Genomic DNA, 23,840 nt, shown 5'->3' on the forward strand with positions numbered 1-23,840 from the left:
CTCACTTGAAAAATACCAGTATGCAGGAGTATTTTTTTTTCAATATTTAATGATTAAATGGTCATATCATCAATATGTGCAACGATGAACATGCCTGTGTGAGAAACAAACAAAACAACTGCCAAACAAACAAAACACTGGCAGGTATGAGTGAGATATGAATATTTGAAATACTGAAAACAAAGGGTTTTTCTTGGGGCATATGCTAGACTTCATTGTGGTGATGCTGGTGAGATCCTACAGTTTAATACACTGTTCAACACATTAAAATGCTGTTCAGTCATACTGTATGAGTTGTATTCTTGACATTGTAATATCACTACTTTATGTTGGAGGCTACTGACAAGCCATGAGACATGAGCTGATGACTGGGTTGGGTGGTAAAGAACTCAAATCCTTTAATTATGAAAAAGTAACAATACCACAATATTGCATTCAAAGTAAATGTAAATGTTTAATAAAAGTGTAAAATTAAAATAAATAAATAAAAATGTTTTAAGAATGTGTCAGTTATCTAAGACGTACATAAAGATAAATTTATGTTGTAGATTGTCTACTATTACTGCATAATGTAGCTTAAAACTGCAGTGAGGAAAAACTGCAATATAAATCCAAATAATTCAACGTATAGTTTCACAAAATTGATTAAATATCTAGATTAATGTTGCTGTGCACTCCTGACATTCAGTGTACCCATCTGACAACAAAGTGAACAAACTTTAAGACATGTTTTGCAGATGTTGTGTCACCCAGGAACCAATGTAGCCAGGCAGGTTGTTTCTGGCGGACGGTGTATTGTAGCACCACTGGTCCCATCTTGGTTGGAGAGAGAAGGGAGCAAAGCAACCCGTCCATATTACCGCTGCTTTGTCAGGTAGTAAATTCCTTTTAATGTCATTGTCATGTCTTATAAAATGATGCTAGGGTCAAGTGTTATGTTCCGTATACACGAACTGCTTGATAAAAGTGTCTGTCACGTTTATATCTGAGGAGTTATTCAGCCTCACAGCTCGCTGGGGAGTCAGCTAACACTTGTGTCGACGGACTGCTATTCGCTAACGTTAGATGTGCTAATTTGCTAGTGCTCTGTTAGCAACTTAAGCGTTGCGTATTCAAAATGACGCTCCGCACCATTGAAATGTCCATAAATCTGACTCTTGTGTTTGGCCGACAACGCAGTTAATTATTGCCAGACATTAACATCTCGATAATCTAACTCTGTCATAAAGATTCTTTGTCTTTCCTTCTTTGCCCTGCGTTTACATGGAGGAGACCTCCGTTTAGTTTATCGTGGCCCGCCTTTGTCGAGCAGCGATTGGACGCTCGGCGTGTCCGTCATTCACACTAGGCCGGCGATTGGTGGCTAACCAGGATGACAACGCCAGTTTTGTTGCTTTATTCCCCTGCTTTCAACATGGCCTTCCGTAGCTGCTGTTGGAACTTGGCTAATATTAGCTCACATGAACAATACGTTGTTATTAGGATGTATGTTAGCTACCCCCTACAGTGAATGAATTGAACATTTGTCCACATGTTAAGTTAGATGAACGTACCGCGGTAGTCTTTGGCCTAAACGTTACCAAGATTACTGTAGCTTTCCTCAGTGTCTTACTGGTGGAGTCTTTCGGTAGAAAATGGATGGCGTTGTCTTAACTGTCGTCCATGGCTTGATATTAGTCCCTGTAAAGCTAAGGTAATCGAACAACTTTAACTTGCATAGCATTTTTGCTCTATTTTGCAATACAACCCAGGAAATGCTTGATATATAGATGATAAAAACGTTTGTTCTGTATGTTTCCACAACAGAATCAAATAGCCACTGGCTTGTTTTGTTCTTCAGCAACATATTGTAATGACACATGAGCATGCCCACTTCAACAGAGGAGTTGCAGAGGCCCTGTGTGACTTCAGCCCTTATTTTCTGAATGCTTAATAGAAAGCTATAGTGGGTTGCTTCAGATCACAGTCCACCCCTGACTGATACCCTCACTCATTTGTCTGCCAGCACTTTTCATGGTGATGGACCCTCCTGGTGGGGGAGACGAACGGCGGAGGCAGGCAGAGCGTCTTCGACGGGAGGAGGCATACTATCACTTCATTAATGAATTGAGTGAAGAGGAGTATCGCCTAATGAGAGACAGCAACCTGCTTGGCACCCCTGGTGAGAAAGAAACATCTTGCTATGTTAACACACTGATTGCCACTGCACTTCACATATACTCAAAGCATATGAACTTTACAATGTACTCATTGTGTCACAATGTATGATTTCAATAATCTACTTTCAGTATAGAAGCAGGGATCGTTTTTCTTGACCCACTGCTGCTGTTCATATGTTTCACAGGGGAGGTGACGGCTGAGGAACTCCGGCAGCGCCTTGATGGAGCGAAAGAGCGTATGTCATCTCAGCCCAATACTGAGCAGCGCTCGCAGGCTGCTGATTCTGGAGAACAGCAGGGCAGCAGCGGCGAGGGAGAAGAGAGGGGGACTGGAGGGAGACGGGTGGCAGGTAGGGAAGAGGGGGAGGGACTTGTCTTATCTTATCTGACTTTCACGAGCTATGATGAGATATGCCTTAGGTTAAGTCATTAATGAAAACACCTCTTAATAATACAACACTGTGTTTTGAGACTGGACTTCAAGAACTGTGAAACAGGTGATGGCTTTTTGTGGATTTTACAAAGCACTGAGTGCCCATGATTTATTTTTCATATATTTAGCACAAATATTGATAAAACAGTTATTTAGGTTTGACATCTTAAACAAGATTGCAACACAGCTTTTTCGACTGTCAGTCTAGTTTAGCATGGCAGTAAATCGAGTAGAATTACTGGCTTTGAGTAAGGTATGGAAAATAAGGTTGGGCGATCCTGTTTTCCTATTGTTAAATCGTGGTTCCTCGAGATGGCAGATAGGCAATCCGATCACTAGGGGACAGCGGGGGGAGTTATGTCACAGCACGCCATTGAAATACCAGCATAGATGACTTAGTCGTAGTGTAAAAAAATTTTTACATCTTTTACATGTACTGGATATTATGGGTTTTGACTAGATGCCAAAGGTTATGTAAAAGATGTGTGGCAGTGAAGGCGCCTTTTAAAAGTCCATGTGTCACAAATCCCATCCATAACATTAACTACTCTTGTGGAGTGCAGAGCAAAGGTTTGGTGAGCAGCATATTGTTAGCCTTTCCTGCTCAGCTTTGAGACCATCGTCGGGAAGCATGGGGGAGACATTTGTTTTTGTCCTGGGCCGAAGTCACTTCTTACTTCAGGGCTAACCCCCTTCGCTTTTCCAGCAGTTGGGAAGCAACAGACGATACTTTTCTTGATCTTGAGAAGCTGCAGCATTAATTCACAGACACTCTAACCCATACTGTACATTTACTACCAGATTGGCAACTAACCCTTTTCTCTGTTCCACTCGAATTCAGGTCACTTTTCTGCTGCTCGCTCAACCACACGTTTGTTATGCACACACCTTATGCACTGCCCTGTTACTTAAAGGAGCTTCGTTACTCTACACTAAGTAGAGGGTGCCAGATCCACGGAGAAGAGACGGCAAACTGGTTTCTTAACGGGGGCTCAGCAGGCAGACATAGCACTCCACCAGAGACATCTCTAAACGCACTGTAGATTGGCAATTCTAGAGGTTACTTTATAACATCAAGTTAGTTAAATTTGTCTTAATATCAGCATAGGAAAAACTAACCGTTGATCATCCCTTCAGTTGTTGATATACAATCTGATCGCAAATTGATATTAGCGTAGTATGAAACAGACTGGTCAGTGTTGTGAGTGGACACTGGGGATTTTTAATAGGGTTTTCCTGTATAAGAGAATAGATTTGGGGGTGAATACATGTTAGTTTATAGTCTTACCCATATTTGTGTTTTACAGGGGGCACAGAGCCTGGAGCAGAAACCTCTAATGGAGACTCATTACTGGAGTGGCTGAACACTTTCAGACGCACTGGTAATGCTACTCGCAGCGGACAGAGTGGCAACCAGACGTGGCGCGCTGTCAGCCGGACCAACCCTAACAGCGGCGAATTCCGCTTTAGCCTTGAAATCAACATCAACCATGATCAGCCAGAGCCGGGGGAGCATGATGACACTGTGGACACTGCAGAGCTGCCAGTGAGTGCCCCAAACACAACTTCACCCTCTATACGCTCCGCCTCCTCCTTCTCTAACCCTCGCCCTTCGACCACGCCAAGGCCAGCCCCATACCCTACCCCCCGCCCAGCCCTCAGTAGGAGGATGCAGACACGCCGCACACGCAGCAGCACTACCACTCTTTCTATGAGCCCCCCTGCACTTCCTGCACCAGTGACCACCCCAGCTGCTGCTCAGAGGAGAGGTGCCACTTTGCCCTCTTTAGCACCACCTCCCACTGTTCCCAACCCTCCGCTTGATCAAACTACAACGTCGCAACATCAAGCCCTGAATGCTGAAGTAGAGCAGGGCAGTGATGACATGTCTGCCTCTATAGACTGTCCCCGTGTGTCACCCCAATCTGGGTCTCAGAGCCCAGCAGCGGGATATGAATCGCGTGGCAGTAGGACTCGATCTCGTGGTCGTGCACGCAGGGCTTCAGCAGGGGGTGGGGTATCATCCCGCTTGTCAAGGCGAAGCCGTTCCCCTTTGCACAGAATACCTGTTGCTAGTACGACTACACCATCAAGCAGTGGTGTCAGTGGCTCTATTATCAACACTGTTGAGCCAGGCAGTGGCACAAGCTCTGTTTCCATGGAAACGAGAGAGGCTGTGGCAGAACCTGCAGCACTTGCAGAGCCAACTGTCGAAACAGGAGAACGCGAGAGTGAATCGCATGTGATAGGAGCAGGAAGTTCAGCGGTTCGACGGCACCCAACCATCATGCTGGACCTGCAGGTGAGAAGGATTCGACCCGGTGAAAACCGTGATCGGGACAGCATTGCCAGTAGAACGCGCTCTCGTGCCCGTGTTGCTGAGAATACTGTCACATTTGAAAGTGACAGTGGTGGATTTAGACGCACCATCTCCCGCTCTGAGCGAGCTGGTATACGCACCTATGTGAGCACTATCCGGATTCCACTGAGGCGCATAAGTGAGACAGGACTAGGGGAGCCCAACTCCACTGCCTTGCGTTCCATCTTGCGCCAGATCATGACTGGATTTGGGGAGCTGAGCTCCCTCATGGAGACAGAGGCTGATTCAGAAACTGTCGCACCTAGCCACACTGATGTTAGTGCTCCAAATAGTAACACCAGCCCAGCCAGTCGTCTACATACAAATGAGAGCCCAGCTGGCCAGGTTGGTACAGGTGGGGTAGATCAGGAGAGGGTGGGGATGGTAGGAAGTGAGGAGGACCCGGGTGGGCAGGCCAGGCTTGGAGGGGGGGTAGTGAGCACCACAGAGGGACGGGCCACCAACAGAGACACCAACAACCTGGTAGAAAACGGGACTCTACCCATTTTGCGGTTGGCCCACTTCTTCTTGCTCAATGATGAGGAGGACGACGAACACCCTAGAGGCCTGACCAAAGAGCAGATTGACAATCTATCCACACGTACCTACGGTCAGGCCAGCCTGGAGGGGGAGATGGGTCGCGCGTGCAGTGTCTGCATTAATGATTATGCCCAGGGCAACAAGCTGCGCCGCCTGCCCTGCTCCCATGAATTCCACATCCACTGCATCGACCGCTGGCTCTCTGAAAACAACACCTGCCCGATCTGCAGGCAGCCCATACTTGCAGTGCATCATGACTGACCCATTTGCTGACAAACACACCTATCAAGTTCCTGGCTGGCTGAACTGAGCAGACCCAAGTGGGCTTTGCATGTACATAGCGCTTTCATGGTTTAATTTCTTTGAAAAATATCCATTGTGTTGAAGGTTGAACCAAAAGTGCAGGAAAAAAAAGAAACTATAAATGCAGAGAATTAACAAAACTTTATTTTTTTAGATTCTTTGTTTTGAGCAAGTTATTGTTCTATTTTCTTCTTTTGTTTCGCTGGTCTCTGTCACAAAGCTTCAGAGGCCCATGTCAATGGATGGAATTAATGCTTAAGGAGCTCCTGTAGCCGCTGCTGACTAGTCTCACTTTAACGCTTTACATATGACGTCTCTTTGTCACAAATGACCTACACAAATCACTTCTAGACATGATTTATTCAGTGTAAGCTGTAAATAACCTACCACTGCTTGTATTTAGGGGGTTTGAAGCAAGACTCTCCTCACATGCAATCTGTTAAGAATGGAAGCAGGAAACCATCAGTTTTTGTTTTTTTTTATTCACCATTTTAAAGCTTCAGCATCCATTTTAAAGTGTCCCTTTACAGTTGGTTAAGATATGTATGATTTACTGGGATATGTATGAGCTATGTATTTAATTTTGAAATAAGTTTTATTCTGTACGTCTAGTAGTATTATTTCTGAACTTTGCTAAGCCCTCTCCATGCACATGTCCCAAATAATTGCAATACAGAATTCATCCATAAAAGTCACCCACTAAACTCAGCCACTTTCAAATTATTAACATTACCCATATGAATTGCATATTTCAATGAAATGCATTAGTCATGTGATAATCAGGAATTCAACGTTGTAAGTAGTATGAGTTGTGCAATATGGAGAGAAAATACAGTATTTGTTTTGCTGTTCATTGTTGTTTACATTGTAATACCTGATTATCATCTCCATTTTAAAACAAAGTCTAGTTTACCCTGAAGTCAACGTTTCCTCTTGGTTTCTGTTTCGGATTTTCTAGAGTTTATACAGTTGAAATCCTTCTTCGCGAGATAGGTGCTGGAAAATTATTAATGTTTGGGGAATCTGCTAATGAGAACCCGTATAACACATCTCTAATTTGGTCTTTCGCAGTGCAATAGTCTCAGCATATTTCAGTTCCAGTACCAGTGCAACACCTGAATGAAGCAATGTTAGTAATATGAAATTCCTGTACGGTCTTTATAGTTTGTTTTTACATTACATACACAGATATCGGCATTTCTAGTGTAACATAGGCTGATTATTTAGCTGAACTACCTAGTCTGTGTTACCATCAGGGTCACTTTGTACATCAACAACAGTACACAGGAGCTACAACATATCTTCAGTTAACATGTCACTAATAAAACTGCAGGAATGATGCAGTATAATACGTCAGAATGTATGAGAGTGGGGTAAGTGTGTATGGTTTAATTGTGCGTGCATGTGAGTAAGAGTGTGGGCGCTGAAGGAAAAGGTCCTGTGTACAAGTACACCTGGTTCTCAGAAAGCTTCTGTTCAGCTAGTGTCCACTGCAGAGACATGGAGAAGGTCGTGGCCATGCCGTTCAGAAGTGAATATTTATTCTGTTCCTATTTAATAAGATGGAAATCAAGTTTTGAAATATGAATATGTATTATGTTACAATGTGATGAGAGTAAATGAAACCGTTAAGATAAACATGTTACTATGTAATAAAATGAAGACATGGGTTTTCTTCTCTGCTCCTTAACAATGGAATAAAATGCAGCTTTGTTATGCCTGGAAGTCTTGTGTATATGGATATATATATATATATATGGATGTGGATGTGTATTTTTGTGTGCTTTGAACAAACCAATCACACGAATGTACAGAGGAGAAGTAGATTAGGTGGCAGAAGTGATTTGTGTTAACGTCGTGGTAGATTTACGTCGCAGTAAAACTGTCACTGTTGGGGTGAGTATTTGCTAAATACCAAGTTAAGCTAACATTTGACAGAAGAAATAACCCATTATTGCTCTCACAAAATGACTTTGAATTTATAAACAATAAGACGCACCCTCAATTCAGTAATTTACTCACAGCCCCTGGTATGCTGGCGAGCTAATGTTAGGAGACGTTATACTGTTAAATGTTGCTGTGTAACTTACGGAGTCATCTCTGCGGTTACCCTTTGCTTTAATTGGCAGAGGTCTTGAAAAAATTCAAATTCGTCCTCTCACTCTTAAATATCGGCAAATTGATAAAACAAAATTCTTAAAAAATACTCTTAATAATAATAATAATAATAACAATAATAGTTTTATTGGTTGTACTTTAATCTTACATCTTTCCTCCACACGCCGGTGCGCGCACGCATGCGCACCCGTGTCAGTTAAAAGAGCACCAGATAGGACAGCACCGGAAGTTTGACGGTTGCCCTTCAAAATAAAGGTTTACTGCTAATTATATATAATAAAGTATTTAAATGATACTGTTGTACTGCCTTGTTTAATGCAGGCTTGCAACTGGCATTTGTTTTCATCATCAAGTCATCCTATTTTCTCACTTGATTGATTAGTTATTTGATTTACAAAATTACAGAGAATATTGAAAAATGACCTCTATAACTTCCTGAACCCCAACTTGACATATTTTTGACACGTCCCATGAATAGTGGAAACCCAAAAGGTAAGAAAAGGAACAAACCCCGCAATGGAACTTGGAAATGGTTGGCACTTGGCAAATCACTGAATATCAAAATAGTTGTTAATTATGTTTCTGTCTTTGGAGGGATTGAATAACCAACTAATCATTTCAGCTGAATCATCTGTGTAATGTGACTAACTAAATTAGTGTTGGCCTTCTGACCAAAGCCCCTGTCAGTTGCCTCTACACTTATGTGATGATAAGGTTATACTTTTTTGCCCAAAGTATATTAATTAAAAAAATGTAAATCTAATTGTGTCACAAAAAGACCTAATGTGGGTTATTTTAACAAATGACCCCATTTGTTAGTAACACAAAGGCAATTTAGATACTTTTGTATGCCTACAGATCCACAGGTGTCATTTACACTGAGGATGCTGGGGACATGTCCCCACCACTCTTTGAAATAGCTTATTTTGTACCCATACGTTTTTGAAATAGCTGATTTTGTCCCCATCACTTTTTGAAAGCATTTGTAAGAATATTTTCTGATAACCAACCTTGAGAAAGGTTTATTTGCACTAAAAGAAAACATGCAATGTAAATATAGAAGAAATAAATGTGCATTACCAAAAAAGAGTAACTTAAGCTAAAAAAAAGCAAGCTACTGATTATTGCATTATATTAAATTATATTTTTAAATTTTGAATTGTCATCTGCCACCTGAATTTTGTGTTTCCCTTTAAAGCCTATAAATAAATACATTTCCACCAAAACTTGGTGCAGAAAATTTCTTCAGAATGCAGGAAATAAAGTGTTTAATGCTCCAGATTCTCGGGGGGAAAGAACCCCACTAAGGTATCTCTGCATTGAACATTTATTTTAAATAGTGATAGGGTATCTTCTCATCCTGTTACCCCTTTATTGTGCATCGTCACATCTTGTGAGCAAAGTATCCTCACACCCCTTAACTGAGCCCTTATGTCCCCACCACTTTTCAACACAAAGTGACGCCCTTGTTCAGATCTACTGTAAAGTGTGGCACGCCTGTTTCCTCTAGCCTGTTCAGCTTTTCTGGACATGTGCCCATGTGGTGTTGGTGAAATATTACAAGTTAGTAAACTGTGGTACCTAGGCGATGTTGTAATCAGTTATGTAGACTAAGTGAAAGCAATTAAAATATTTCGACTTTAATCTAGATATCATGAGATTAAACTGCGAAACGGATCTTGTCAGGAAAATTCGCATTTTAATTCACTTGTCTACACTGAAGATTGATCACGTTCCTCTGTCTTTATTGTAACTTTATTGTCTTACTTTATTTTGAAAGCAGTGACCGGCAATAGCTCATTCTTTACCCCATGTGACTTGACGCAGGCTGAATCTGCCCCCCTCCACAACATTACCTCCGCGGTACACCCGAGAAACAATGATACCCCAGCAGCAGCAGCAGCAACAGCAGCAGACCCGACAGCGGCTTGGGCCCGGAGCAGCTTTCCCGAGCTCTGTCGGTGAGCTATGAGCATGCCACCACTCCGGCCTCCTCGCCTCAGCCTCACCGACACTCGTTCACCACCAGCAAGATGTATTTCAACCGTAGAGCCAAGAAGATACACAGTGAGGGAGGTAAGCTTATAAAAAAAACATGCCTTATTTAATCTGCGCTCGACCGTGGCTCCGCCCTCCGCTTTATTCGTGACATGTCACTGTAAAATCTCAGTGTTAATCACAGGCCTGTCATTATAGAGGATATGGTGGCCTGTGCGTATTTGATATGTGCTTGGAATAATAACGGGGATCGGTGTTGTCCGGGACTGCGGCATGCATGTGGGGTGACTTGCTGTACCGGTGTTTATCTTCCAACCTCGCTCATTTTTTTGGCACAGGTTGGGGATGAAAGGGCAAGCAGACTGCAGGTGCCTGCAGGTAGCACTGTCTGCTTAAGCTGGTGTTATTATATATAGACAAATGCAGGGATCCGTGCTGTGCTTCAACATCACGAAAAGATAAGACGTTTATTCTTGAGAGGATGAATGTGAGTGTGACCGTATCTATGGAATATACTGTATATGGCATCAATATGGTAGCCTATTATATAATGTGTTGCGACAGCCTCTTGAATCTAGGCCTCCTGAATCGCATCTTCTCGAATATATTCATATGGGTTGACTCGCCTAAATGTGATGATTTAGGCTAACTGATATGCTTTTACGGTAATCTATATGTAAATACTAAGTAGCCCAACCCAAGCTCAAAGAACAGCCTATTACCCCGCCGACTTAAAGACAACGTGATCCGTTCAGAGTGAGCACTTCATTCTGAGCCCGTACGGAAGTGAAACTCACGTCACCTTAAGGCCATCCACGGCCAGAGCCTGTACTCACATCACACAGCATTTTATACACTCATGTATTGGAAGGAGATTGACTTACATAAACCCCCCATGACAGAGTTTATAGTGAGGGCTAATAAGTCTGACCTTTTAGGGGGATTTGTCTCATATTCTTAGAGGTGGAGAGAAGATGGAGATGTTTAAATATGAGGCTGCACCATTGATTTCACACATCTATTGTATAATTATATTACTGAATGTGACTATTTTAATTTCGGATACATTGATTTCAGTGTTTGTATTTAAATTTATGTAATTGCTGTACATTACAGATTAGAGAATGTCTATTTTGTGGTTGGTGAGATGTGCCTTCTAAATGCATACAGACTATGGGGACTGATTGTCTGCCCGGTGTTAGCTTCATCTGTCTATAATGTCCTTTGTTCCTCAGATTTACCTGATGAAGGTATATGGACTGAAACGTTGTATCTCTAACAAAGTAAGTAAAGGACAGCGTGCGGGCCTGACAGTTTGGATTGTCCTGGAAGAGAGGAGCATGTGTTTGGCTCATCCAGTGGCTTATAATTATATAGTGACTGGCATAGATTGTCGGGCTGTTGTGTGTGTGTGTGTGTGTGTGTGTATATGTGTGTATATGTGTGTGGCTGCATGACTCTTGCAGCTTCCAGAAATAGAGAGCAGGGCACAATGTGAGCAAAGAGAAGCGCCAACTGGGCCACACTGTCTTCAGGCCAGAGTTTCCCAGATATTTATTTGTTGGTATAAAAAGAAATACACCACTGGATCTTTTGACACTGGGGCAGCACATTTGTTCTTTGCCAAAGGAGTTTTTTTTTTTTTTTACAGTATAGTGATGAAGTACATAACTCTCTCTGACCCACCACATTTGCATTTTTTGCTTCAATACTCAGCCATGCAGCAGGGCTTCAGTCATGGGAGTCCCACATTTTCTTCTTGTTTGTGCAGTGCAATTAACGTGGAACTTTAAATAACTTTAGTGCAGACCCTTTTTGGTGTCATGGGTGTTTACCACTGGCATTTTGGAAGCATCAGAAGAATGTGGAGGGGAATGGCAGAATGAGCGTCAGTCGGCATGTACATGTGTTCCCTCCTGGATTCTCTATGCTGCTTTTGCTGTAATCTCTTGGCGCTTGACCTCTTGATTCTTTGCTCGAATTAGCGAGCTGCCACATCCCTGCCGACGTCTGCCCCTACCAATCTGTCACATTTACTCACACACACTCAAACAAATTTACACACAGAGGAACAACTGAATTTGCTTTTATTTAAGAAGACCATAAATAGTGGTTGACACAAACTCTGACCAGCATTTGAGTATTTTGTCATGTTTCTAATGAGTACTCACAGACACAAAAACACTTCTCACATTGGTTGAAAAAGCACATTCTACTGTAGGAAAAAAACATATTTTAGCCTAATGTCACAATGAAGCTAAACAAAAATGAAGATGTCTTAATGTATTTTGCAGATTGTTCTGGACATCCCACGTGATTAGTTTTTTAATGTAAGGGCACATCTGTCCCAGTGTAGGGGTGTCTAGTTTATGCAAGTCATTTAGCTCAGCCAACTGTCAACAATATGTCTGTTTTGGAAAGATAATGACTGTCGTCATGGCTGCCAAGCTACTGAAGATGCCACTTGGGAGATAAAGAGAGGTCTAATGAATTGCAGAATAGAGGTACTGACATAAGCTGTACACAGGGGGGCACTCCTGGACAAGCTAGAAGCTTACATTTCACAAGTCCGTCTCTGTGTGAAACTTTTGAGGTCAACATCTTTCATATGCAGGCATGAGTCTCATCTCACTGTTAGCGCTTCTAGCGACACGCACACACAAACACATTTGCAGCTGTTACACATAGATGAGTTGTGTGCGGTATGTGTATACTGACTTGTTGTCTTGTGTGTGTTGTTTTCTCCCGCCGCGGCCTTTCTGGTGCCCACAGAGCAGTTAGTGTTGACCACCATTAGGCAGGAGGCTTCTGAACTGCAGGACCCAGGCCAGGTCGCCGACGCTACCATGCGTGCCTGCCTCACAGACAGGTTTGAAAAAAGTGAGTTTGCTCGAATTAGACTGGATGACGCCCCTTCGCCCCCCCTCTCCCCGCCTCCCATTTGTGTCCAGAATCCCAAGGTGCATGCGGCCATGCGCAACGGCTTGGAGCAGGTGTCACCCAACCCCCGGCCCTCAAGAGCTACAATGTCTTGTTACTTATTAGAGTGTCTCTGGTTCTTGTCTGAAAAGGTTAAGATGTGATCTTACTGCTGTGGACCCTGGATAATCTGTAGCTCCTTGGGGCCTGGAGTGATGACTGCTGAACAGGAATTAACCCTCTCACTGCATGTGCTTGTAGAATGGGGTGACCACTCAGGTCAGACCATGCCGATGAAGACAGATGCACTGGGTTCTTTAAGCAAAACTTTCAATGCGAATACAGATGCATGCTGTAGAACACAACGCAGGTATCTATGGACATGGCATGCCGGAAAAGACCATGTACATGAACACTGCTGCATGCATGTATGACACAGACGTGACTATGAGCTGGATCTAAAGAGGGGGCAGAGGGAGGTAGCTGCTTGTTGGGGCCTTGCATGTTTTCCGGCGTTAAAAGATGTGTGTTCAGCTCTGTGTGTGTGAGAGAGAGAGAGAGAGTGTGCATGTCCATAATTCAGTGTCTATGTGCATCTGCATACATCAGTGTAACGTGTGTTTGTGTGTGTGTTGCACACGTAGGATTATCAGGTTATGGATTAGCAGCAGGTGAAGTTGCAGAGCAGACACAGAGGGGATTATCATGCTCACTCACTTGGGCTGTAAGAGGCTTTCTTGCCTTACTTTCTACACCGTTACAGTGGCAAATGGATGCACTGGGACCGCTTGAGACTAGGTCACCCAGGACCTGCAAATCAGGCGTGCGGGTCACCTAGGAGACCAGGACATCCATGGGACGTAGGGGTCACTCAAGCAGAAGACGCTCTGTTGGTAATGCTTTTCTGACCACACAGCAAGATTGTGGGCTGGACAGAGGCATTTGGAGGAAAATGTTTTATGGTTTTCTTTTTAATTTAATTGAAGTTGTTGAAATAAGTGAGGTGGTTGTAGTTCAGTGTTTAGCTGAAGAACACTTTCACAGGGCCTGTGGCTATTAGAGGATTAAAACCTGAGACCTTTGCAACCAAGAGAGGAAGACAAAATGTGCTGGGATAAAATATACACACTATATGCAAAATATTCTGATTTGCCGTGCAAATTCAGCTGGCCAAGTGCATTTGCATCTAAAATGTTTTGATAGGGTTTTTTTTTGCAGATAATTTAAATGTGTCAGCAGCCAGACTATCTGTCCTGATGTGGCTTGTGTGAGTGCTTCAACAGCTGGGGATGATTGTAGCAATTTTACTACTATTTGCTGTTATGATTAGTCGCTATTTCCTTTCTGGCTCATTTCATCTCTGGACTCGGCGTTTGGAATGGGTGCCTCTCTATTAGACATGATTTAATTAAACGTGTAAGCATCTCAAAAGTTATGTTTGTGCCATTTAACACGAGAAGTCTGGCAGTCACACTAACAGACACAGCTGCTGAGAGAGATGCCGTCAAGGTAGCTGACAAGCGAGTTCATTTTTTGAGTGAAGGACGGGGCGCAGCACCAAGGCCGAGTGTCTGGTGAAATATGCTCTGCCATACTGGAAAATGTAGATGAATTATGTAGCCTGTCGCTATCCATTATTCAGTAGCCTAGCCTGCTATTTGACAGTGCATGTTTGGCCCCACGCCAGGGCAGCTTGGGTGCAGCCTTAAACACAAAGTTAACACTGATATTAAGATATTGAGACGCTTGTGATGAGTGACATCTTCTTCACGTGACACGATGAATTTAACTGCAAACTGCATTGTTCTGCTTACTGGAAATTATACCTGCCCTCTGTGTAAAATGTGTTTGAGTTAATAGATTTGTAATGGCACAGGTATTCATGGTAGAGAGATAGCAGAAGGGCTATTAAGCTTCTCTACCTAATGGAGGGAAGTTTGGCTAATTAATGCAAAGGGGACACGTCTTGTTTAAGCCTCAGCAAGCAAATGGGTAGCTGGTAGTATCGTGCTAGCAGGGTATGAGATCAGAGTGTTTGTTGAGGGCGGATCGGTCTAGTCTTACCTGTTCTGGCCGCAGGTTATCTGTCCGGCTAGTCTGGGTGCTTCATGTGTAATTGACCTGGCCGTGCTCTGCTGGGGTTTCTGCTGACTCATCTGTGGCTCCTCAGTAATGAGTTACAGAGGTGACTGTGCCTCTGCTCCATCAAGAAATGAGTAACTGAGGCATTGATCTCCTCAGAAATTAATCAGAGTGGGCTGCTGAGAAAGCCATTATTGATCTATTTGGATGGGTGGAGTCTAGGGGGGTTAAAAAGTGGAGGTAAATAGTAAGTCAATAGTTCAGCAACAAGTTATAGAAAAAGTGGATAATTCACGAGGAAGAAATAAAGGAAAGGAAAGATAATATTACAGGTCAGAATGTACATTGCCCTTCACTACCTTTTAACCATGTATCATCCTTAATCATTTCCTTACAATCACTTGTAATCTTGCGTGACCCCAGAGCCGTTTGTGGTGTAGAGTGCTGAGCTGTGATTGTGACTTATAGGTCTGTTAGATCTAGAGGTAACAGCCCGGTCGGAGCTATAGAGATGAGAGATAGGCTGCTTATTATCATTTTGCTTGGCTAGACTTTGACCCTTGCTCTCTTCCTTGTGCAGACACTTTGTGGGCAGGTGTGGAATAGCACCATACTATAATGTAGTTTTAGCAAAAGCAAGTTTCTTTTGCAAAGAATTGCAGTATATTACGATACAGAACTGACAGTTTACCTCTAATAAATGCCAGAGAACCCCCAGTTGCACCTTAAAAAAATTTAATTATTGTCGCTTTCCTGTAAACACACAGGTCTCTTTAATGTCCAGTCTTTCACTGGAAAAGTGGAAGTCTGAGTGTCGATATTGATGATAAACCTGACTGTATTCTGTCTGGGACATTTTACAATTCCTCGCCTACTTTAGAACAACAAGCTTGAGTGGAACGTAATGATGATTAACCTAATTGTGGTTATCGATGAGCGGGAGAGAATGAGTCATCTATTGTAGGATTGTAGCGCTGCAGACAACAGTGTTTCAGGACTGCTGGAAATTCAATCTACTAAACCCTGGCAGTGCTTATTCTTTTCTAAATTATTTATGCAATTAGCCTTTTGTTGTTATCACCCACAGGCAGACACATACAATGAACATATCCCAATAAATAATACAACTATCCCATACAAATAAGAATTACAACATTTTAGGACACATGCTTGTAATATTATTGGACTAAAAATGTATTGTGATGCACTGAGCTTCATGTATATTAACAATTAAGCACTACAGACACACTTTAAGGGCTTGTGTAAATTGTATTATCAGAATAATTACAGGGTTTGGGGAGTTGCTTACCTGATAAATGCATTCTAGTTAATATTCTATTTTGCATTACTGGAGATGCAGCTGTCTGCATCTATGCAAAGATGTGAAGAGCAGAACCCAGTGGAGTGGAAGCGACATGAAGTGATCTCCTGATGAATGGCTCCTGCCTCAGGGATGTCATTTGACCCATCTGTGCCTGACCACAAGACCTTAAGGCGATATCAGGCTTCTGGCCCTTTAAAAGCGGCGCCCCGACTTTGCCCCTCCGCAGCACTGAAGGAGCTCCATATGGCTTCGCCTTGTTGTCTGAGCGTCAAGGCAGGGTAGGAGATCGTCCAAATAGCGCCCGAACAAGGACTTCCCGATGCGGCAGGTGGCAGCGGAGCTTGGCGGTCCAGTATCTTTCACCAGCGCCGGGAGCTTCCTCCTCAGCGAGGCCGAAGGAGGAGAGAGGAGGCACGGGCGCGCTGCTGCATCTGTCCTCGCCCAGGTTCGCCTCGTTGTTGCACCAGCTGAGTAAACTGTGGCGCCCCGGACCTGTCTGCACTGCTCTCTCACTTCCCCACGGTGTCCCCGCAGAGCTGTAACGTTGCGTATTGTCCCGTTATTAGGCGCGATCGAGGGTGAAAAGAAAGTGCCCTGCTCCGTGGAGCTCATGCGGGGGTGAGCGAGCGGAGATCACGACGCTTAAAATGGTTGGAGATGACAAAGCCAGGCGGGCGGGGAGCGAGGCAGGGAGTCTGAAGAACAAGCGTGTTGCATCCTCCTCACTTTATTTAATAGATCATCTGTGCCTGTAGCTTAATGACAGCCACGGTGTGCGCCCGGTCTTCTCCGTGTTACATGGACAAGTTGACGTGCTGATAAAACAGACAGTGTGTTTGTTCGCCATTGTGCATCCCTCAGCACATCCATTATACGCGGGGGGTCCCGTGGGCGTCGCGAAACGCGCTTGTGTGCATTGGTGGTACCTGCATAATAATACTGAAAGAAAAGGGGGGGGGGGGGGGCTGTTTATAACGGGAAACGTCATTGAATCAACCTTACCGGCTTTAGCGTACATCAGCATACAGTAGCCTCTAGTACTAATTGGTCGCCTTCGCTTTTGAACCGTAAACCACGTCTCCCGTCTATGTCTCTGTCTCTCTCTCCCTCCCTCCCTTTCTTTCTCTATCTATCTCTGCCCCGCTGTCTCTCGCTCGCACTCACTCAGCCTCACCTCTCTCCCATCAATCCAACGGTGCAGGACCCGCTTGCTCGTCCGCCGGCTACCGCAAGGCAGATGATGAGATGTCCGGGACCACTTCCCAGGCGGATCCCGTAGACGCCACGGCGCGGACGGTGCTGCTCAACCGGCCACAGATCACCAAGTTCTGCGACAACCATGTGAGGTAGGTGTCACTCTGGGGCTTTGTCTGTTTTGTGTACTGATTTATTTCATTGGGTGTTCACTGACCGTCAGAGAGGAAGCTACCTTCAGCCAGCAGAGAGAGTGAGTTACAGTAACCCATGTAGATCAAATCTAACTTAATGTTTTATTTTTTCCAAGTTTTATTTTTGCTTAACTAACCACAGCAAAGTATGACTTACTTTATGTTGTGTTTCTTCAGAGGGTGAGCAGCTCATCCTGGCTATAGTATATTTATTTCAATACAAATACATTTCTTTGCCTGTAGCCTTGTTCAGTGAGGTCACTTGGTCCACTTGTGTTACTAAAAGACACCAGCACTGAGGATATTTGCTCACAGGGGCTTTACACCCCTGTTGGCAGGTTGAAGGCCGTTACCTAGCCTGTTTGTATGTTTTTCTTCCCGGCATGCCATGTGTGATGAGTAGACTTTGGACCGCTAACATTGTTCCTTTTTTTCTCTCTGTCATTTCCTATTTAAATCGCAGTAATCGTGTTCAACATTTACTACAGTTTTACAGATGAAACTTTTTCATAAGGCTTTTGTAATAACTCACCTATTAAGTGATTATTTGCAACTCTGCAGCAGACCTGATTAGTGAGGCTGAAGTATGTCACTGCCTGAAGTCCAGGAGACTCTCTTGTCTTAACAACATATCGTAAACCGTCATGAATATTTAAGGCAGACAATGAAAGCAAAGTAACTACACTTCCATTTGTTTATATAAATGACAGAAAATGCCTTAGATGGGTCTCTCTGGTCAAAGGTGTCTTCTGTGTTTGTGTTGTCTGAGAAATGGTTGTAGAAAAACGGCCCTGGGAATAAAAGCCAAGGTCAACAGCTGCAGCCATAATATTCATAGTCATGATCTGTCTGTGGTCTGAGTAGGTAAAGCAAGAAGTGGACTACAAATCTGAGAGGACACTTCATAAGAGTGTCAGTATTTCACATTTTGTGCTGGTGTGACTTTGGGGCCCAGTGTGGTTAAAACAGTGAACATCTGAGTGAATTTCCTGCTTGTGTAGTTACTTGTCATAGGATGGGTCCTGGCCCTGGCAAACAGCACATACTGCAAGTCTCTTTTATCTGCATTATCCCAACTGTCTGCGGCATAATTTATAGGCTCGGCTGTGGTCTGACATACTACGTCGCAGTCTGGCAAATAGTATTAGTTTGACAGACGCCAATTTAATTTGTCTCATGTCTTTACCTTTCATTATTCCTATTTGTATGTACAAACTGTGCCTGGCGCCATATGGAGCGCTGGGCTCATGTTCTCATGAGATGAAGGCTCGTTGTTAGTCAGTTGACATCAGTGGTCTGCCATTATTGTCAGAAGATTCCATTTCACTTTCAAAAGAGCCCATTTCAGCTCCACAAATAAGATTAAGGCAGGTGCTCCCTGGCTCATCTGAGAGGATCACGTGTGGCGTTCTGCCCCCTGCTCTATGCTGATTGGAGAGTCATGTGCACTCTGGCCCCAGAGACATGCCCTTTGATGTCTCCGTGTTCCTGTAACTCTTTAGTTTATGTTTTAAAGGTTCAATAGCCTTATTGATTTTCAGAGATTAAAGCCTTGTAGCTTTTATCTGTACACTCAACTCACCTCCTCTCCATTCCCTAGGTCCTCCACTTCCATTTTTCATTTTATGCAGTTGTTTTTATACAACCTGAGTGTTCTTCCATTTAGAGGGATGCGTGTTCTTACATTTAGAGTGTTTTCTTTCGGCCTATAATGTATGAAGAGCACTGACCTTTTTTTATAAAAACATGACAGAGCCACACAGCGGCAGGAGAGCATCACTCCTGCAGCTAACAGCTGTTAACACCACCAGCTAGTGGGACATCTATAGTATGAAAAATAACACAGCCAGATGTTTTTTTCTTTTTAAAATTTATCTGTGTTTTGCCCGGTCCAGTGGAAATGTGTGTGTGTGTTTGTGTGAGGTCTCGTGTTGTTTGTCTTTGATTAGATTAAGGTAGCATTATCTGCTGGATCATAGGTGTAGTATCACTAACTCTGAGGTATTCATAACATCAGTGTCAAGACATTGCTTGTGTGTGTGTGTGTGTGACTAACAGCTGTTGCTACTCAGTTTTGTGTTTTAGTGTCCTTCTCTTTGTGTCTGTGTGAGTGGGGCAGATGGGGGGGAAAGCGGTTATGGTTTCATCTCCTAGGAGAACTGTGATAGAGGGGTGTGTTTTGCGACTTAGTGCATGCACTTCATGCACTCACGCACACAAACATGCACTATCCATTAAACAAAAGCCTTTGCAGAAGCTCTTATTTTTCACTCAGGCCACACAGGAAAAAACGAGGCAGGCCTTGACTTGAAGGACTTTTTATTTTTAGCTTCTCTAAAAGCTCTTACGGTAGCTCCTCGCTATACATCAATACAGTTGTCTAATCAATACACTTGATTGACAGGTTGAGGTGGCCAGGGTTTCTTGTGCATATTTTCTGGGGTGCTGGGTCTAAATTTAGATAGTTGGATTTAAAGTATTGGTCTATTTATAGGTTTGATGTGTGTGCTGCCCGTAATGGCTCTGTTTGCCCTCTTTGAGCACAATTGAGTGTTTCTAATAAATTTTCAAGTGCTACAATATTGAAACCCAAATGGAGTCTGTTGTTATTCAGCCTTTAAGGTAATGCTGTTTAAGTGTGTCAGGTATAAAAAAAATAAATCAATCAATCAATTTGTGCATGGATTCCTACTTTTTGCTAATGCACTCCCTGGCTCTGCCTCAATCTGTCCGAATGTAAACAAAATGTGACGTCTCCTCTCTTCTTGTCTTCTTCTGCAGTACGACCAAGTATGGAGTCCTCACCTTTCTGCCCCGGTTCTTGTATGAGCAGATCAGGCGGGCTGCCAACGCCTTCTTCCTGTTCATCGCACTCATGCAGGTAAACCCCACGCATAAAACGTATAACAACGGTGTGTTGGCTCGGTGGGCTGATTGTTTGCTTTCAGATTGATTCTGTGGCCCACACAGGCTTTAGATGATATACCCTGAAAAATCTGTTTCAGTCTCCTCCTGGATTGCCGCAGCTATTTTTGAAATAATGACTTATGGACTAGTGTGAGATGTTTTCTAGATGGCAAAATGTAAGATTTGGTAAATGTCCTCAGAAAGCAAGAAAGAACAGAAATAAAGATAAATATGTAACAGAATTAATATATCAATACATGTTTGTATTACTAATTTACTCATTTGCACAATTAAAAGTTGCATGTTTGTTTTTATTCATCGTTATGGCAACTTTTAGGCTGTTTCCAAACGAAACTAATGTAAAGTTAAGAACTTGATCATAAAAGATAATCATTAATCCCATACTGTAATTGCGTCCCGATTGGTGGACAGTATTTTTTTCCCCATTGGATGGTAGGGGAAGAGGGGCACTGGGTCCCCCCCCCCCTCTATATGAGCCTCATGAAAAGTTGCACTGCCTTCCACCATGCTCACATGTCTCTGCCCACCCATCAAGGATTCATTACACAGTTACAGTACTCTCATTATACTGTAATGTCTAAACAGCTCTGCTATCTAATCAGTGTGCAAGCTGAACAATTTATTATTTATTCTGAATAGCTGAATATATCTTAATGCAGTAACAACTAATGATTATCTGTGCCATCACTGTATTGGTCCATCATGGGCGCTTTAAGCTACTCAACACTCACCATCAGCTCACTTATTTCTGAGTGCTTGCTCTCTTGACTTTCACCAGCAAATCCCTGATGTATCACCGACCGGTCGCTACACCACACTGGTCCCGCTCATCTTCATCCTCACTGTGGCCGGGATCAAAGAGATCATTGAGGACTATGTGAGTACCACAGCACTACCTGCTACATGGGCAGAAGTTTACACGTTTTTAAACTTTTCAAGTGTAGGAGAGAGGGACATTGTGTGTTTATTGTAAAAGTTAATACATCTCTATCTGTTCTTAACAGAAAAGACACAAAGCAGACAACACAGTGAACAAGAAGAAAACAACAGGTATCGCCTGGGTGTGTGTGTGTGTGTTAATGCACATCAACTGTCTGTGCGCTTTATGGCTTTTCCATGACTGTGCTTGTGTCTAGTTGTGTGGGTTTTGTTTTCCTTTCATGGCTGAGTGAATGGCTGTGGTCTGTCACTCACTATAGTGCGGACCCCAGACAAAAGTTCAGTGGCTATGAATACTGTATGAGCGCTGCTCTATAGGCTGACTGATGGCTGTGTTGTCCTTGTCTCTCAGTGCTGCGGAACGGAGCCTGGCAGACTATCATCTGGAAACAGGTATCACTGTCATTACAAACTTCTTTTTTGTTGTTCTCTCACTCGTCACTCGTGCTGCTCGGATTTACAATTCTCGGTGACATACTGTATTGGCCTGAATGATGTCAGGAACTACGTTAAGCATCTGAGACGTGTGAGCTGAAAAGATGCACTTCTTCTAAAGAAAAGTAAATTATCACACTGTAGTGGAAATTGTATTCCTGGTGAGAGGTTGAGCAAATAATTGAGTTACAATGAACCGTTGTCTTTGAAGAATTTATTTAACAAAAGAGAAGACACAGAGAAGTACTACAACAAAATCAACTGTACCAGAGGTTCTCTCTCCTAAGACAGTCACTAACGTCTGGCCCAGAGCAAACAATTGCATGATCATTTACGCAGTCTGAGCATCTATGTTTTGGGGAACAAAAGAAGAAGAAGGAAAAGAACAGCTAGTTAGGAAAACAATCAACAACCCCATATCCCTGACCTAAACCCCCCACATATGGACAGACAAGAACAATAATAAAGAGGGGAACAGGTTAAAGATTTAAAACAATATATAAGACATAATAAAAGGAGAAAAATAGCACTCTTATAAGTACTTGCATAAAAGATGATAAGTGTAAGAAGAAAACAATTTTCTGCCTTTACAAACTAAATCAGTTTTAACATTCAGATAATAACGCAAATATGAGATAAAGCAATTAAGCAAGAAATACTGCAAAAGCGGGAAAATTAATAAAATTACATGATACAATAAACATGAGCACAACAGAATTGTTAGATGTCATGTATTTTGTAGCCGAACATGCAGAATGTCTGACTGTAAGTGCAAAATTATGCTTTTTATGTTTGTCTAGTTTTGTAAAATTGGGTATTAAAAAATGAACATATAATAGCTTTATAATTTTATTATTGTATTGTTAGATTTGTCTCAGAGGAGCTGCATTTCTGTTGTGCTCCCTCTTTTGTTCTTCTGTAGACATTCAGTCTGTGTTCAGTTGATCAGGATCTGTCTGTGATTTGGATCGCTAACAGTAAAAACGATACTCTTCCAATTAGTATTGATCTTTTTGGGGCGAGATCACAAGTGAGTTATTTAGTAATTAGGTTTTCTCTGTTGGTCTGCAGCTCATCTGAACCAGTGAATGAGCAAAATGAACCCTTGGTTGTGACAGTACAATACATGTTCAGTGTATGTTCCTTAGGGCTGGACAATAAAACAATAACAATAATTATTGTGATATTTTTATTTTCAATAACATTTTCAATAAATGTTTGATTTTATTCACTTGAATCAGACATTTATTAGGACTTTATTTTTTATTAAGATGTTTATTTTGTTGTGGAAAAAGGACTGAAAAAAGCTTTTACTTGATTTTACCCATGCATAGTTGTTGACAAAGATTTTATCATAATTGTTTTGAATGTTCCACCTCAGATTTGTGATTTGATCCACTGTTTGGCCTCACATGTTGACCATAATTAAGAGTTTAAATCACAATTAACACAATTAATATCAGGTTTCTTCAGCTTTCACTCAGGAGCAAAAGTCAGCTTTGAAACGATTTGATACTTATCGTGACAATTATCAATATCGAAAGATATGAAACTTTTTATTGTGAGAAAATTTTTGGCCATATCGTCCAGCCGTAATGTTCCTATACAACAAAGGCATAGCTGTTTTCTCGAGTTCTGGTCATCTTCTTGAATGTACTCATTAACGGTGTCCAGCTGTGTACTGTTTTGCTCCAGCAGTTCGTATCAAATCAAACTTCCTTGTTCCTTGAGTCCTAGTTATGTGGATGACAACAGTGTAGAGCGGGAATCTACCCCCACCAGGAATTTGTGCATATCTGCCCTGCTAACCCAGAGTTGGTCACAAGTAGTTTTCTTGATATGCATCTTTTTCTTTGAGAGGAGGGACTCTTCAATGCAGCAGTAAATGTTCCCCAGATCACAGCTCATGATATGC

General features: G+C 42.7%; 2 protein-coding genes and 1 long non-coding RNA gene across 8 annotated transcripts in view; 2 read left to right on the forward strand and 1 right to left on the reverse strand.

The window, feature by feature from the left end:
• The first annotated feature begins 722 nt into the window (after positions 1-722).
• On the forward strand, positions 723-7,519 carry rnf6 (ring finger protein (C3H2C3 type) 6). The gene is given in 5 exon segments (XM_038728122.1): positions 723-838; positions 840-874; positions 2,006-2,161; positions 2,345-2,509; positions 3,900-7,519. Coding segments are annotated over 5 exon segments (2,310 nt in total). The 5' UTR covers positions 723-737; the 3' UTR covers positions 5,753-7,519.
• A 2,223-nt stretch (positions 7,520-9,742) lies between these two features.
• Positions 9,743-23,840, forward strand: part of atp8a2 (ATPase phospholipid transporting 8A2) — a 50,121-nt gene continuing 36,023 nt past the window's right edge. The window contains exons 1-6 of one of the 6 annotated variants that reach the window (XM_038728133.1): positions 9,743-9,988; positions 17,404-17,581; positions 20,405-20,504; positions 21,330-21,428; positions 21,556-21,601; positions 21,843-21,883. In XM_038728133.1, coding sequence (XP_038584061.1) covers positions 9,946-9,988; positions 17,404-17,581; positions 20,405-20,504; positions 21,330-21,428; positions 21,556-21,601; positions 21,843-21,883 — 507 coding nt within the window. In that variant the 5' untranslated portion in view covers positions 9,743-9,945. Of the gene's footprint in view, positions 9,989-12,741; positions 12,791-16,515; positions 16,681-17,403; positions 17,582-20,404; positions 20,505-21,329; positions 21,429-21,555; positions 21,602-21,842; positions 21,884-23,840 lie in introns of those variants that run through there. The other 5 variants (XM_038728139.1, XM_038728154.1, XM_038728149.1 and 2 more) reach the window with 5 other exon arrangements.
• LOC119909921 lies at positions 11,983-15,020 on the reverse strand. Its single transcript, XR_005445570.1, has 2 exons — positions 14,894-15,020; positions 11,983-12,764 (listed from the first exon to the last, which is right to left on the reverse strand). It is a non-coding gene; the product is annotated as an uncharacterized LOC119909921 (long non-coding RNA).

This window comes from Micropterus salmoides, unplaced genomic scaffold (genome assembly GCF_014851395.1).
Source record: "Micropterus salmoides isolate LMB-PRFRI ecotype aquatic unplaced genomic scaffold, ASM1485139v1 Ms_hic_scaffold_1, whole genome shotgun sequence".
NCBI lineage: Eukaryota > Metazoa > Chordata > Actinopteri > Centrarchiformes > Centrarchidae > Micropterus > Micropterus salmoides.